The sequence below is a fragment of the Alosa pseudoharengus genome, unplaced genomic scaffold (genome assembly GCF_046254945.1).
Source record: "Alosa pseudoharengus isolate Yale_2024_CS ecotype anadromous, Long Island Sound unplaced genomic scaffold, YU_APseudo_1.1 YU_APseudo_1.1_scf_19, whole genome shotgun sequence".
In the NCBI taxonomy this organism is placed as follows: domain Eukaryota; kingdom Metazoa; phylum Chordata; class Actinopteri; order Clupeiformes; family Clupeidae; genus Alosa; species Alosa pseudoharengus.
In genome coordinates this window covers 34,184,466-34,198,840 of record NW_027468657.1, presented here as the reverse complement: position 1 = coordinate 34,198,840, position 14,375 = coordinate 34,184,466, and the positions used below count along the sequence as shown (strand labels likewise).

Here is a 14,375-nt window from a genome sequence, read left to right as displayed (position 1 = left end):
CCCTGGAAAATGTGGCTATTTAATACATACCAATACATAACAATATGTATCAATATGTAATTGCTCTTGTCCTTCAGATTTCTACCACCATTGCTTGTTTAGAGAGAGATTTAACTTATTTTTGACAACTTCTGTTCAACCCTCTGGCTCAACCTAGCATGCTGTTGTCAGGAGGAAAGTTGAGAAGGGGAGTAACGTTATTCAGTAGCAACACAACACAAGTTGAGCACCTGTTAATAACTAACCACCATTAGTGTTATAGGGCAGTTTGACGACAGGACTGAGTGATAATGAAAGAAGACAAAGAAAATACTCGTCCTAGAGAGAAAAAATTGGATATTAAATGTGAAGAAAATGAAAAGCCCGATAAGCCATGTAAAGACAAAAAGGAAGCAATGACCAAGGTAAGTCAACATTAGCAAAGTTGGTAACGTTAACATTAGCTTATCTTACCAACCGATAATAACAAATGCCTGTCTGTCTACGACTTCTTTTTCAAAACTGATACCATCTACTCTTGGATTCCAGACATACAAACGTTAAAGCAGAATTTACTGTTACAGTTTGTGTGGTTGTATGGGCAATTCATTTCGGACTCGACAACAAAGTTATCTAACGTTATCAATGTTAGCTAGGTCAACCATCCATACATAGCTAGCATAGTGAGCTAACTGTAGTGTAACGTATTTCAGCGATCTCATTGGGAGGAATACTGTTTAAATTCGAGGTTAGGTATGCAGTGAGATATAGATATGTATGTGTTTTATTTCTTTAGATATTAATTCGTGATGCTTTGTGTGTTGTTTATACGGCTCTTTTAATGTGACAGTAAAAACGGACATAGTCGTAGCTAACATTAGCTGGCCAAGCGAGTTGGTCGATGCATAACTTGCATAATGTCGTGGAATAATTTTAACGTGTTAACTTTAGCTATATAATTTTCATGATTTTCCCAACGCTCTTCCAGCTTAACATAAGATAATTATAGTTGAACAAAAATGGATCAAAGAGGGCAGTGTGAGAACATTGTGTAAACGTTTTTTGAGTGACTAGTGTTTGTATTTGTATTTGTGTCAAGATTGTCATCCGACGTCTCCCACCAAGTTTAACAAAGGAGGAATTAGAAGAGCAACTGCAACCATTACCTGAAGTTGACTACCTTGAATTCTTTTCTAACGACACCAGGTAAGCTATTCTGGTTCTAGTGTTATTTGTAATTTTGGCACCTGGTATTAGAGGTCTGACTCATGGCATTTTCTACCCTTTAAGCCTTTACCCGCACCTCTTCTCAAGAGCCTATCTAAATTTCAAGAATCAAGATGATATCGTACTCTTCCGAGATCGATTTGATGGATATGTCTTTATCGACAGCAGAGGTGAGGCTGTATGAAACCCCAAGACATCATTCATACATCCTGTCAAAATCCCATGTTATGATATGTCTGTGAAAAATATCCACATTTACAGCTACATGCAGTAGGCTTATGCTATCCTCTTGTTGAAAGTTATTTTTCTTTTATTAGCATAATTTTACTACTACTACCATCACATTAAAGAGTGCAGATAAGTATACATAGTTATATATTTGACACAGGTCAGGAGTATCCAGCAGTTGTGGAGTTTGCACCATTCCAGAAAATTGCCAAAAGGAGGAGCAAGAAAAGGGATGCCAAAAGTGGAACAATTGAAGAAGGTTACCTTTTATGAGCTTGTACTGTTATCACTATTATGAGACTATCTCAATCAAACTCAGTCTCATATTAGCCACACTTGTTCTGATGCACAGATGGTGATTACAAGAAGTTCCTGGAGTTTTACAATGGAGATGATGAAAAGCTGACATCTACACCAGAGACTCTGCTTGAGGAGATAGAGGCTAAAACGAAAGAACTTATTGGTAAGTATACTATTGTCTGTGTTTAAGTTTAACACTTAAAAACACTTAAACCTTACACTTTTATTTTGTCTATCCATTTCCTTTATCAGCCAAGAAGACCACACCTCTCTTGGATTTCCTGAAGAATAAACAGGTAAAACTCTTTCTCTGATAGCCCTTTTCCACCGACAGAGAACCAGTTCTGTTCCCATTCGCAAACCAACATTTGAACCATTCGGAGTTCGACCAAACAAACAACGGTTTGGAACGTGGTACTTTAGTTTCGGAGCTTGAATCAAAAACCGGAGTGGGCGTGTCATTCTGTTATTCAGAGGGGAGAATTGTGTTTTAGTGTCAATATCAACAATATCAAATATTTACTCAATATCAATGGAAATGAGTAAACAGAACTACTCAACTAGCACTACGCTGCTGACGTTAACCAGCATTTTACACAGATCATTTCTGCTGTTTTTACGGGACAACGGTCATATCATCCTCCCGTTAATGCATATCACTAACTTTTGTTTAAGCATGCAACACACTGGAACAATAGGTTCAAATAATTCTGAATGAAACCGGTTCAAGAACGTGTTCTCTGTTGGTCGTAAAACGCCCTAAGAAGACTTGATTTCATAGTTTCAGACTTGATTTCATAGTTTCAGACTTGATTTCATAGTCTCTGAACAAAAGTAGACACTGTTATTTTCATTGTTCAACAACTGCCTCATTTCTTCAGAGAATAAGGGAGGAGAAGAAAGAAGAGCGGAGAAGGAGGGAGCTGGAGCGAAAGCGCTTGCGGGATGAGGAACGACGCAAGTGGAGAGAAGAGGACAGACGGAAACGGAAGGATGCTGAAAAATTTAAAAAAGGAGAGAGAGCCGCTGAAAAGGACAAAGAACAGTCCAAAGAAGAACCCAAGATCAAGGTATATGAGCGCACCACAACATGTCTGTGTGTATATGGTCCAGTATCAGGATGCATGCATGGATGATGATGATCGTGATGATTAAAGCCTCTCGTGTGCCTTATTCATGTTACTCGCGGGATCTTAAAAAGTATTGAAAAAGTCTTACATTTCATTCACAAGGTCTTATTTTTTCCTTTCCATGATATTGTAGAGTCCAAGGGGGAAATATGTTGTTTTAAAACTTGTGTTCACGGTTCTCATCCCTCAGTCATTCACGCCATTCTAGAGTGAAAGTGTGTGCAAGCGCAGGTACATCTGAAATGTCAGCTGGAAAGATAGGGATGACACGGGTGGGATAGTTGAAAACTTTGAGAGTTAAATATTCAAAACGTAAATTAGAATAGCAATGTAGCAGTATGTTTTCTTCTAATGTTGTGAACGTTATTAATATTAAAGACCGCTAGCCTCATGTTACCGTTTTTGCGTTCCGATGTGGGCTACTGTGTTCAACTGTAGCCTATAAGTTACAGCGAGTTTCTGTGATGAAGAATACATGAAGTTTCAACAAATTAAATTGGGAAAAGGTGGAGCAAATTCAGACAACTTTAACAGAGAACTTCTTCAGTATAGTAAAGACTATGTGAATAAAAGATGAATTGCTCCTTAACTGGCATGTGCCATTCAAAGACAAAAGCAATGATGATTGGCATGCTGTAGTCTTTCAAAATAGCCTCATCTGAAATATTCCTTCCTACAGGACACAGTTTAACATGTAATGTGAACACTGTTTTCAAAACATGGTTAGTTAAACAAACTAGCACAATCTGCAAGTAGCCTAGGCTGCAGGTTAAAACATGTTCCAACAAATATGCATATCTTATCGTGCTTACTCTAGTATATGCTAATAAGTCTCCATAAGGCCTATGACCTCTTCAAAAATGGCTCATTCAGTTTGGCCTTTAGAAGGCAAAAAATCGGTGAAAATGGGTACGAGAAGTTGGTATTAAATTTAATTCAAAGTGGTATTAAAAAAAAGTCTTGAATTTAAGTTGGAGGAATACCCTGGTATTGTTAAAATCTTCTGTCTTTGTTTCACAGCTCCTTAAGAAACCTGAGAAAGCTGATGAAGGTGAGGCTGAGAAGCCAAAAGAGAAGGGGAAGAAGGCCGAGCGAGAGAAGCAGAAGGAGGAGCGGGGTCCTGGAAGCTCTGACATGAAGAAGCGCCAGAATGGGGAAAACCGTGAGGACAGGCCAAGAAAGTGAGCTCTCAAAATTGTATGAATGGGTCAAACTGATGTACTTGATAACCAACATAAAAAGAGGATTGTGTTTTTGTGATTGTGCAACTTGCACCCTTCTGCTCTTGACAGGATTTTATACCCTTCTCATTTTCTGTCATCAAAAAGATTAGAAAAATATCCAACGCATCTTTTAAAATGTTACACGAGTGCCATGGACTTTTTTCCTCGTATGAATAACAATGTTTTTCAAGGTGGACATCAACTAAATTAGTACAAACTACTTTGTCAGCCCACATCACTTTTTTTTTTGTTGGGTAGGGAAAAAAAATCTGTTTTGTCTTTGAAGGTTAGATGAAGATGGCCGCAAAGACTACAGAGATCGGGATGCGGATAGAGATCGGGAACGAGATCGCGAACGCCGCCTGAAAGAAAAGGAGCGTATCAGACGACAAGATGAGGACCGGCGTAGGAGGAGAGAGCGTCATGATGGAGAGAACACCTTCAAAAAGCGAGAGGAGGAAGGAAGGAAAGAGCGTTGGGAGAAAAGGAGGAATGAAAACAGTGGGGAATCCTCCAGTCATGCAGATAAACCTGAAAAAACATCTAAAGACCACAAAAAGGAGGAAAGCAACAAAAGAGAGCGGCTGAGGAACAAGGTAATGTTCCTCATAAACAAAACCTCAAACCAAGACAAATCCATTAGCCTCATTTTCAGTGTCAAAGATGAAATGTCAATCAATCTATGATTATTTTGTGATTGTTAATTTAGACATATTTTCATTATGTTGCTATAATTTGTTACATTATTTGTCACATTACATATTACATGACCGTAAAGCACAGTGATGCTGCAATGTGCCATTTCAAACAACAGCGATTCTAGTACATTGATCTGGGGGTTGCAACATACTGCCAAGCATGCATACTTGAGTTTACTCTCTTTGTAACCTACAATATGTAGAGCAGAATCACTGCAGAGGAAGCCTTCTTCCCGCTCATACCGTGTGTTTGTCACTTGAACAATCCTCTCTGTGCCCTCAGGACCGGCCTGCCATTCAGCTCTACCAGCCGGGTGCCAGGAGCCGCAACCGGACCAGTGGGCCGTCAGGCGACGCTCATGTGGCCAATAAGAAGGCTGATGGTGATGGCAAGAACACCCAGGAGAAGGGCGAGGAGTGAGCAGGCTTGGATCCAGCACCGCTCGGCCTGTTGGCCCAGGAGAGAGGCTCTTGCTTGGGTGCAAAGGGTATTGCAATGGGATGTTGGGTGCAGATGACGCCTCCAGGACTGTGCAGTTCCTCATACTCTCGTTCCATTTTTGGAAAGAAGACAAAGATGGGTGGGCCCTCAAGTGCCTGGATGAACCACTCTTAATTGTGTCAGTGAGAGGCTAGGGGAAAATGCAGTCCATTAAAGATGGATATAGCTCAGTCTTGGTTTAGGAAAGAGAAAAACCAAAGTCATTTAACCAGGTCGGCTCAGAAGTGACCTTAATGTTTATACACAGCCAAAATTGCTGCATCATACAGCCACACAGTGAGTTCAAAATGTTTTTCTGTAAGCTTAGAGCACAACCCTGTTTAGTAATGCAAGAGGAAGGCTTGGAGTCAGTTCCTCAGTATTACATTAGACTTTTGTTGTCAACTTTACTTTGCCTCCCAAAGGCTTGTCACAATTAGCAACTTTCAGTTTTTACCCTATTCTCACAATTATTCTCTGTGTATTTTCAGAAAGCAATGACTCCTATTACTAAAGTCAATATTTCAAAGCTGACATCTTGGATGCAAACTATCAGGCTAGTACCTGTGGCCTACTCTGCCCTTGCAAAATGAGGTATTGCTCATGTGCAAACAGTGCTGCACCATAACAAGCCCCAAACTTGTTCACGCTCGTAATTTCCTTATACCCTGACCTGCCTGTAATTCACACGATGACAGGTTTAAGAGATCCTTATATTTTGCTTTTTTAATTGCTACGTTCTTGTAAAATACAAAACTGTTTTTTGTTTTCTTTAAATAAAGCATTGAACATCATTGTGGTATGTGGATGTCATAAAAAGGAAATTGTATTGGGTGATAAACATAAATATGGAAGAGATCCATATAAATGTTTTTGTTCAAAGTAAATTCTGTTCAGTAAGGAAAAATCACTTTTTCTATTTAAATAACAAAAGTCACATAAAATAACATTGTTTATATTGTGATGGTTACAGCCAAAAGTGGTAGATTAAGGAATACAGCTGTAATTTGCTGCCACCACTCATCACTCAAATGTGTCAATGGCATATGGTAGCTAGTCCTTGATTATAATGCTTACGAAGATAATCCCCCATTAGAAAACCCTATAGCAATCATGTATTTTGCTGCTGAAGACAGTTTGGCTATTTAAGGAAGTGATGAAACTTCGGGATACTTGAGCATCTGGGACTGCAGTCGTTCTGGAGTTGTTTAGATGCTCAGAAAGAGGTCTTTCCAGTAAAATGAAAGAGTGTTGTTCTAAGTCTATTCCATACCAGAAACAGACAAGAATGATGTCAAAGATACTGTTTCTGATGATAGCTTACACAGGTGTGCACCACATCCTTGACAGAATGGCAGTAGCCTACACACAGGTTTTTACCACAACTGTTAGGGTGGATAGGAGCATCACAACCTTACTGATCCATTAGCAGCTGTCCACCAAACAAATCTAATCAGTAGGCTAGTTAAAGACTTTCTAGTTTCAGAGAGCAATTTGACTGGCCAATGCAATGAACACACTAAAACGGTCCAAAGGAAACATTAGTGGACAATGATTAAAAGCATAGACAGTTACATCTAAATTAAGACGTTTGGACCACAGAGCAGGAATTATGTAAGGCAGGAAAGAATTGAAAATGCTGAAAACACAATCTGTCATTCAGTTGAAGAGGTAGAGGAGGCTAACTCCTCAATTCACCAGCTAGTCCAAATAAGTTAACCCTGATGACTGTGTTGTTATGTTTGTACTTCCAACAATTAATCAAGCAAGCAATCAGTCGAAGTTGCTCATTGCAAGGCAAAAGATCCCGTAGGTGTCGCTGTCTGTGCAACAGACATGTCGTTTTCTGGCCCCGCCCCAAAATGCGGATATACAACACGGCGATTTCCCATGGTTCTCTCTCTTCAGCCTCCGCCATTGTGGTGACAAGACAGAGGTTCCCTGATGGTGAGTAGAAAATCTATAAACATCTTCAAAAATTGAGGAGTTTAAGACAAGATATGTGTACGACTTGTTTGTTTTCCACGATTGGTTTTCAAATATGTGCTTATTGCGATTAAGTAACGAGTACAACTAGTGTATTTTCTAGTGTTAGCCTGTTAGCATTCAACGGAAGTTCAATATTCTAAATTAGTTCCCTTCTGTAATGCAAACATGCGGTCCATTGAGTTTGTTTTCACATTTGCATTAAATTGATGGTGCCTTGCTTCTGTTAAATGTAACATTTTGGCTACTGCCCTGTGTTTGTGTCTCAGTCGTCCCATAAGACGTACAGGATCAAGCGCTTTCTTGCTAAGAAGCAGAAGCAGAACAGGCCAATTCCTCAGTGGATCAGAATGAAAACTGGCAACAAGATCAGGTAGGCTCTTTATTGTGATCGCTGTCTTCGCGTGTGTTTAGTTATGAACGTAAGACTGGAGTCGACGTGCGATGTATGATAATCGAACGACTTGACACGATATCAAAGTCGACTTTGGTTATGTTTACATCAGCACGCTGCCCAATTGTGGTGACATAAGGCAAACTAACTAGCATGACATGATGGTAAAGCAGGTTGCAATTACAGTGCTTCATTTTGTGGGAGTACTGCCATAATCCTGCTGAGAGGAAAGTTTACATTACTTAAGAGGTTGTTTTTCCTGGTCACTGAAGTGGCAGGGATGCTCTTAAGTACTGACAATTCTCCTTATGGCTGTGTTAACATTTCTGCATCTGACCTGTGCTTTAGAACACCATTACAAGGTGTGGATGTGTTATCCCTCTCTGACCTGCATGTGCTATCCCTCTCTGACCTGCATATGAATGATTTACTATGAGCTCGTCAGAGAGACCATGTGCAAGATGAATTTATGTATGGGTTACTGGTATTGTGGAACTTTCTACCTCTGTATTTGAGTGATTTGATGCTTGCTTTAAGATGTCTGCTTCTAAGTTCATTATGTGGACACCTGCAATTGTCATGTTATGGATGTGCTCACTAAGAGGTTTTGTTTGGTTGCTAGGTACAATTCCAAGAGGAGACACTGGAGGAGGACAAAGTTAGGCCTGTAATTCTGTGGCCCTTGACTCTCTTGGCATCTCCCGAACCCTCTGCAAGACCACCAACTCAACCCCTGGAGGGAGGCCATGGCATCTGGAACAGCGGTCTCTTTGTACAGATAGTAGGGTTATGCTGTTGAAACAATAAAACATTTGTTATAAGAACAGAACTTCTGATGTGCCTCTTACTGTAGATGTAGGGTTTTTTTGGTTATCGAGGTCTGGAATAGACAGCCCTGCACACACTCAGATCTAACATGAGCTGTGCCCTGTGAAGCTGCTGTTGACAACTCTGGGTCTAAATCCAGAGAATTGCTCCTGGTCTGATTGTTTTTATGTCCCATGCACATAGTCCTATTTATAGCTGATTGGGTGCATAGAAACGTTGATTATAATACATTTTATTTGTTACATAGTGCCTTTCAAAGCATCCAATGCCGCTTTACATAAACAGTGGAAAATAATCAGCGCACACAAATAAAAAAAAAAAGATGGTAAAAAGCACATTAAAGTCCATAAGCTATATTGAAAAGGTCGATTAAGAGCGGTTTTGTATTGGGATGGAATCGAGAGCGTGTATGTGTGGGGAGTTCCACTGTTTGGGTGCAGCATCGGAAAAGGCCTTTGCTCCCATTGTGGTGAGCATGATGGGCAAAGGTTATAAAGGCCTTTGAATGTCAACAGGATTTAGGAGTGAGCAAGAGTGGAGTGTAATGTGATGGGTAGATGTTTCAGGACCATCTTCTATAAGTTGTGGACTGGAACTTGTGGAAGAAAGCATGACATTATGATGCCCAAACCATGGGACGTGTTTCATTCATCTAATCATAAGTACATCTGCAAGTGTTAAGATGTTTAATCAGAACTCATGTGCTAGCATCCACTTGAGTACCAGTGTAGTGTTGGCTTGAACATATGTGAAACGATGCTGACCAAACTGAGCCTGATCAAAAGGCCCTTATGACCTTTGAATGTGCATTAGGAGCTGTCCTGTTCAAGACCACATAATTGTTAGAACTCCATACACCACTATGACAACTCTGCATTTTGAGGCATTCCTCTAAATGTACTGAGTAAAATGCATAAGTGTATAGTGCAAGTACAATAACCACATAGGCTACCCACGCATCTCTGTTCAATACAAAAAAATATTTGTAATGATTGAGCTTAATCTTTAATGTTTCAAAATGTATCAATATAAAACCTCTCACATTTGGATTTACAGCCACCACCCCTCCTCATGTCAGTCTGCCTTATCTTTATTAACAAAAACGAAAAGCGGAGAAAAAAACTTTTTGAAGGATCGGAACCGCCAGCCACCATTTCTCCTGTCAAAAGTATCCATTGGTTCCTCCTCCTTGCTAGTTGCATTATTTATCACCTCTGCTGCTCCCGAGCTGTTGTTGTTCGCGTTTTGGCCCCCAACGCTTGCGTGCTCGTCATCCCAGGCTCCCAGTAGCTCCTTCATCTCTATCGGGGCGGTGCACTTAAGATATTGCCACGCTCTCCGTCCATTGTAGTCCATGATATCGATTTTTGCACCAAAAGCTCCGACTAAGATTTTCACCACCATAAACTGACTGTGCATAGCAGCCACATGAAGCGGCGTTAGACCCCCGCTACCTTTCAAGTTGACGTCTACATGACAGCCCTCTTCTTCTGCATACTTCAATAGTTTAATGATCGTTTCATCTTTCCCATACTTAGCTAACCAGTGGAGAGCAGTGAAACCGCTGACAAAGTCTTTTCTAGTCAGAAGAGTCAGATCCGAAGAGAGATAGGTCATTATTGTCTCAAGGTTTCCATCAACAACAGACAAAATCCATGCGTGCTCCATAGGATCAAGAGCCCATGAAATGTAATTACCTCCTTCAGCATAGGATGGATCATTCTCCTCGTAGCCTCCCGATGACGCATATGAAGTTCTTGAAGACAGCAGGATACTACCAAAGCCGCTATGCAAACCGTTATTCAGAAATAATTCTTTCAGGTATTTTTTACGCATGACAGGTGTGATGCTTCCCTTGGTAGATGTCTCCACTGATAAAGTCTGTGAGACGCTGCCTGGTTCACATATCTCCTGCTGTCTCTGAAGTCTCGATCTGCGTGTGGACACGCTCAAGGCTCCGGGGAGTGGTCGCGCACTCAGGCTTTCGAGAAACTGGCTTGGCGCTTTAAAGTTGGAGGAGGAGGAGGTACAGTTCATTCCATCACCATTTGGGTGTTTACTGACAGGAGGTGATGCTGCTCCGCCCTTTGGAGAGTTCAAATGAGTCTCAGACCTGATAACGTCTTCATGTCCAGAGACATTGCTGCTTTTGTCACACATCTTGTTTAACTCTTCCGGGAGTATCTCAACTTCTTAAGGGCAAAATACAGCCTAGCCTGGCTGAGAAGAAGAAAATCCCTGTCCTTCAATTGGTCTTGTCAGACCCTGAAAAGGGAGAATACATGACATTTTTAGGCAAATAAAAGTGTAAGAAGTGTCAGCCTAATTTGTCACCATTTTTTTCCATAACTAAGATAGTTAGTTTCATGACAATGCAATGTTTGTCAAGCCCTGCAAATTCAGCATGGCAGGTTATTAGATCCAATACACAGCCCGTGCCAAAAAAAAGTGCGCACACAACATTCTGTCATTAGTTCCTTTTCTCCTCAGCAAACACGACTGATGTTCCTCTTTTTGGTTTGGCATTTTATAAAAACTTTATGAACTTTTATTTAATCCTTTTGCTTTAACCCTAAAAGCTACTGCCTGTTGGCTACAGTTACAGTAGCCTAAAAGTAGGCTACCAGTTTATTTACACTTACCTAAGAATTGACAGGCTACTCACCTGCTAGGCTACGTCATGTGCGTAATAGCGCGTAGAAAACAATGGGTTTTATTTTCCAACACCAAGGTGCAGACCATGTTATCCAATAATGAGACAGATTTTATTTTTTCTTCAAATTCAACATCTCTGATGTTTCTAAATAAAAGTTAACGAAAACGAGTGTTCCGTAGTCTACACTGGCTTCCCTTGTCTGACTGTTCCCTCCCCTAAAGTCCACTCAAGAGTTAGCCTACTGATACAAAGTTCAACCCTAATCCTTATGACAACGCTCAACAGTGCTATCAAGCCAAGCGCCTATTCCGATGGTTGACCAATAAAACGGAGGTACAAAACAATTACAGTTCCTGGTTTATTCACTTTCATTTCATAGCACAATTACTTGTCTTATGCTTTATCCATAAATAAGCTGCCAATAATGTTTTGGTAGTCCTAAATGTAATTCTTCAAACATTATATTCTATGTCATTATCACAGGTGTTGTAAAGCCTAATTATTTTGGCCATTGTCAAAATATGTAGGCCTACATGAAAAACAGTAACATTTTCTTTGATTTTTTTTTTTGTAAGTTAGACTTTTGACTTTCTATTCAACAGAATATTTTATATAATAAAACAAATGAAAATGGCTTTGACAAAAATGATGGGATCCTTTACCTAACAGTTTGATGACCATTAGTGCAATCACTGACATCAAATATATAATTTTATCATTGTAGCCTACCATTGTAACAAATCAGCTGTAGCTCTGAATGAGACTTCTGAACAAGTTCAGCCACAACTGTATGTGTGTGGTCTACGACAAGGCCACAGCTGCAGTGTTGAGGAAAGTTTTGCAGATAGCTGAGCTAAATCCGACTGGTAAACCAAACTCATTCACAAAGTGAATAGAGTCTGGTCAGTCACGATTGGGAAACCAACACTGCATGGTGACAGGCGTAGACATACAACTTTGAAATCATTGGTCCAGCCTAACCAATCACATTGATCAGGGATTCAGTGTTACTTCCTACTTCGCCTAAACTTTACAAATTGGCAATAAACAGCATTAGCAGTCAGGAATGTGGCCCTGCATTTGCTGTACATTTACTAATTCTACCGACTGCAATTTTTGATGTTTGCAGGTGTAGCTACTACTGTTTACCACAGCCACTTTCGATTTCAAAATTAGTCATCTCCTCTCATCGCTGATTGGACAGGTAATTCGCCAAACGATCTGTTCCAGACTGGTATCTTTCATGAAAGAAGATCTAGATTGGCGTGGCCAGGCTAACTAAATCCATCTCTCCCCAGTTGAATCCTGCATTTTATTTGGATGGAATAAAGTCAGTGTTGTGCCATATCTTTGGAAGCCTGATCTGGATAACTTTAGTCTTTACTGCTGTCTCAGTTGATCATATTCTTGTTTTTAGGCTTTAATCTCATTATTAATCTTTTTTTCTTTCAATGGTAGCCTATTTGACTGGAAATGTCATTACAACTTGAATAATTATTTGACAATTATTTTAAGGGTGGTATAGGAGGAATTAGGAATAGTAGCCTTGGGTCTGGTGTTTTTCACTCATCAGTTTGTTATAGAAGCACAACTTGGGATGTATCAATAGTCATTATGCTTAAGCATTTGCAACCTGGCTAGAATAGAACATTTCTGGCACATTTCCTGCTTGGCCAGATGGTGGTGCTATGCTAGGCATGTGAATTACACATGTGAATATCATCACAATCATGATATCCAATATTTTGTAAAGTTTCAGATCAACCCAAAGCATTGAAAATATTTGGCACATTTCCTGCTTGGCCAGATGGTGGAGCTAACCTAGGCATGTGCAATACACAAATGAATATCATCACAATAATTATATCCAATATTTTATGAAGTTTCAAATCAATCAGTTAAGGCATTGCCAATTTCTGGCACATTTCCAGCTTGGCCAGGTGGTGGAAGTTTTTAGACCATTCATTCAATGCACTGCGACTGATACACATTTCCTGTTTATGTGGCGAGAAAATCATAAAAATTATTTCACTATTTCAACATATTACAACATATCAAAAATCCCTTCACAATTTAACATCGGCAACATCTTGGCATCATGTTTGCCAAATTTCACTTGAATCTGACAAATCGTCTAGGACAGTCTCCTACCTGAAGGACCTGAAATCATATGGAGGGTTATTTGAAACAAACAGACCTTCAACCCTTTTTTGCGAGGGTAATTCTCCTAAATAATAGGCCTATGTGATTTTCACATTTAAATTATCAGTATGCCTGTAAGCCTTTATATATTAAGCAACTGTATTTTCATCTAATTCTTCAATACTTCAATATCAATGTGCAACACTACCAAAATTTTTGTTCAGTTTGTTCATTTCAAAGTTCCATGGGGAATCTAATCTATTTGTTTAAACGAAAAAATCAATCTTTTTGTGCAATTAATAATTTAGGTTACAATTTTTAGCATTACCCCCATTAAGAATTCAGAGGCTGTTTAAGTTCTGATTCCAGTGGACAATTCGGTTTTAACATTTCAATCACCAACACCACCCTAACTTATGAAGACGCCTTTTATAGTTATTGCAGATCTGAAATCTCTCCATGATCTGACAAAAAAGGTTTTGTTTTTCGCCAGGTCCTCGCACAGTCCTATTGCATGGCATGCATGCCACAAGATTTTCAGCGCTATTGCTGCACCAGTAGGCTACGGAGGAGAAAAGGCCTGTGAGCTAAAGCAATTGTTTTTCAGTCCTTGAACAATCATGCACAAACCGTATGGGACAAACACGGAGTAGCCACAGAACTTTCGCAAAGATATGCTTCCATTGGCTACACCTAGCCTGGGTGCCAGCCGAACTTAGTCCTGGCCACAACATTTGAGGTCGGGAAGTTCGGTCTGGCATTGCTCCGTTGTGGAGCAACTATGCTCGCTCTAGATCTGGCGGACCAATCAAATCAGGCTTTACGATGATGGACAGGTGAGCAACAGCGCATCGTCTACGTCATCTGAGCACGCTTAGATTAGGCCTATATTTGCAACAAAAACGCTGTGGCTAGAAGGAGACATGGCTTTTAAGACCCCATATGGAAAATGCATATTATTAATGAGGTTTTATCACTGAAAACGATTATTTCTGAAAACTTTGGGCAAAGTTGAGATGTGGGAAAACTCATGGTTTCACTTTCATCAAGGGAAAACAGCATGTTCCCTCGTTGGTTTGAAATCTCTGATTGACCACCTGTTC

General features: G+C 40.0%; 3 protein-coding genes and 1 non-coding gene across 5 annotated transcripts; 3 read left to right on the top strand and 1 right to left on the bottom strand.

Moving 5' to 3' along the window:
• Window positions 1-171: 171 nt before the first annotated feature.
• On the top strand, window positions 172-6,060 carry upf3b (UPF3B regulator of nonsense mediated mRNA decay). Its single transcript, XM_076292543.1, has 10 exons — window positions 172-404; window positions 1,079-1,185; window positions 1,270-1,376; window positions 1,595-1,693; window positions 1,787-1,897; window positions 1,987-2,030; window positions 2,616-2,804; window positions 3,885-4,045; window positions 4,374-4,683; window positions 5,069-6,060. Exons 1-10 carry the CDS (start codon window positions 291-293, stop codon window positions 5,204-5,206), a joined length of 1,380 nt encoding a protein of 459 aa, XP_076148658.1. The 5' UTR covers window positions 172-290; the 3' UTR covers window positions 5,207-6,060.
• Window positions 6,061-7,124: 1,064 nt separating this feature from the next.
• On the top strand, window positions 7,125-8,475 carry rpl39 (ribosomal protein L39). Its single transcript, XM_076292542.1, has 3 exons — window positions 7,125-7,213; window positions 7,522-7,625; window positions 8,269-8,475. Exons 1-3 carry the CDS (start codon window positions 7,211-7,213, stop codon window positions 8,315-8,317), a joined length of 156 nt encoding a protein of 51 aa, XP_076148657.1. The 5' UTR covers window positions 7,125-7,210; the 3' UTR covers window positions 8,318-8,475.
• On the top strand, window positions 7,813-7,948 carry LOC143133345 (small nucleolar RNA SNORA69). The gene has a single exon (XR_012988507.1). It is a non-coding gene; the product is annotated as a small nucleolar RNA SNORA69 (small nucleolar RNA).
• sowahd (sosondowah ankyrin repeat domain family d) lies at window positions 8,318-11,334 on the bottom strand. Of its 2 annotated transcripts, none has more exons than XM_076292541.1 (2): window positions 11,117-11,334; window positions 8,318-10,739 (listed from the first exon to the last, which is right to left on the bottom strand). In XM_076292541.1, exon 2 carries the CDS (start codon window positions 10,632-10,634, stop codon window positions 9,549-9,551), a length of 1,086 nt encoding a protein of 361 aa, XP_076148656.1. In that variant the 5' UTR covers window positions 10,635-10,739; window positions 11,117-11,334; the 3' UTR covers window positions 8,318-9,548. The 2 variants fall into 2 exon arrangements, with proteins under 2 accessions (XP_076148656.1, XP_076148655.1); XM_076292540.1 differs by having other exon boundaries at window positions 11,140-11,334.
• Window positions 11,335-14,375: the final 3,041 nt, after the last annotated feature.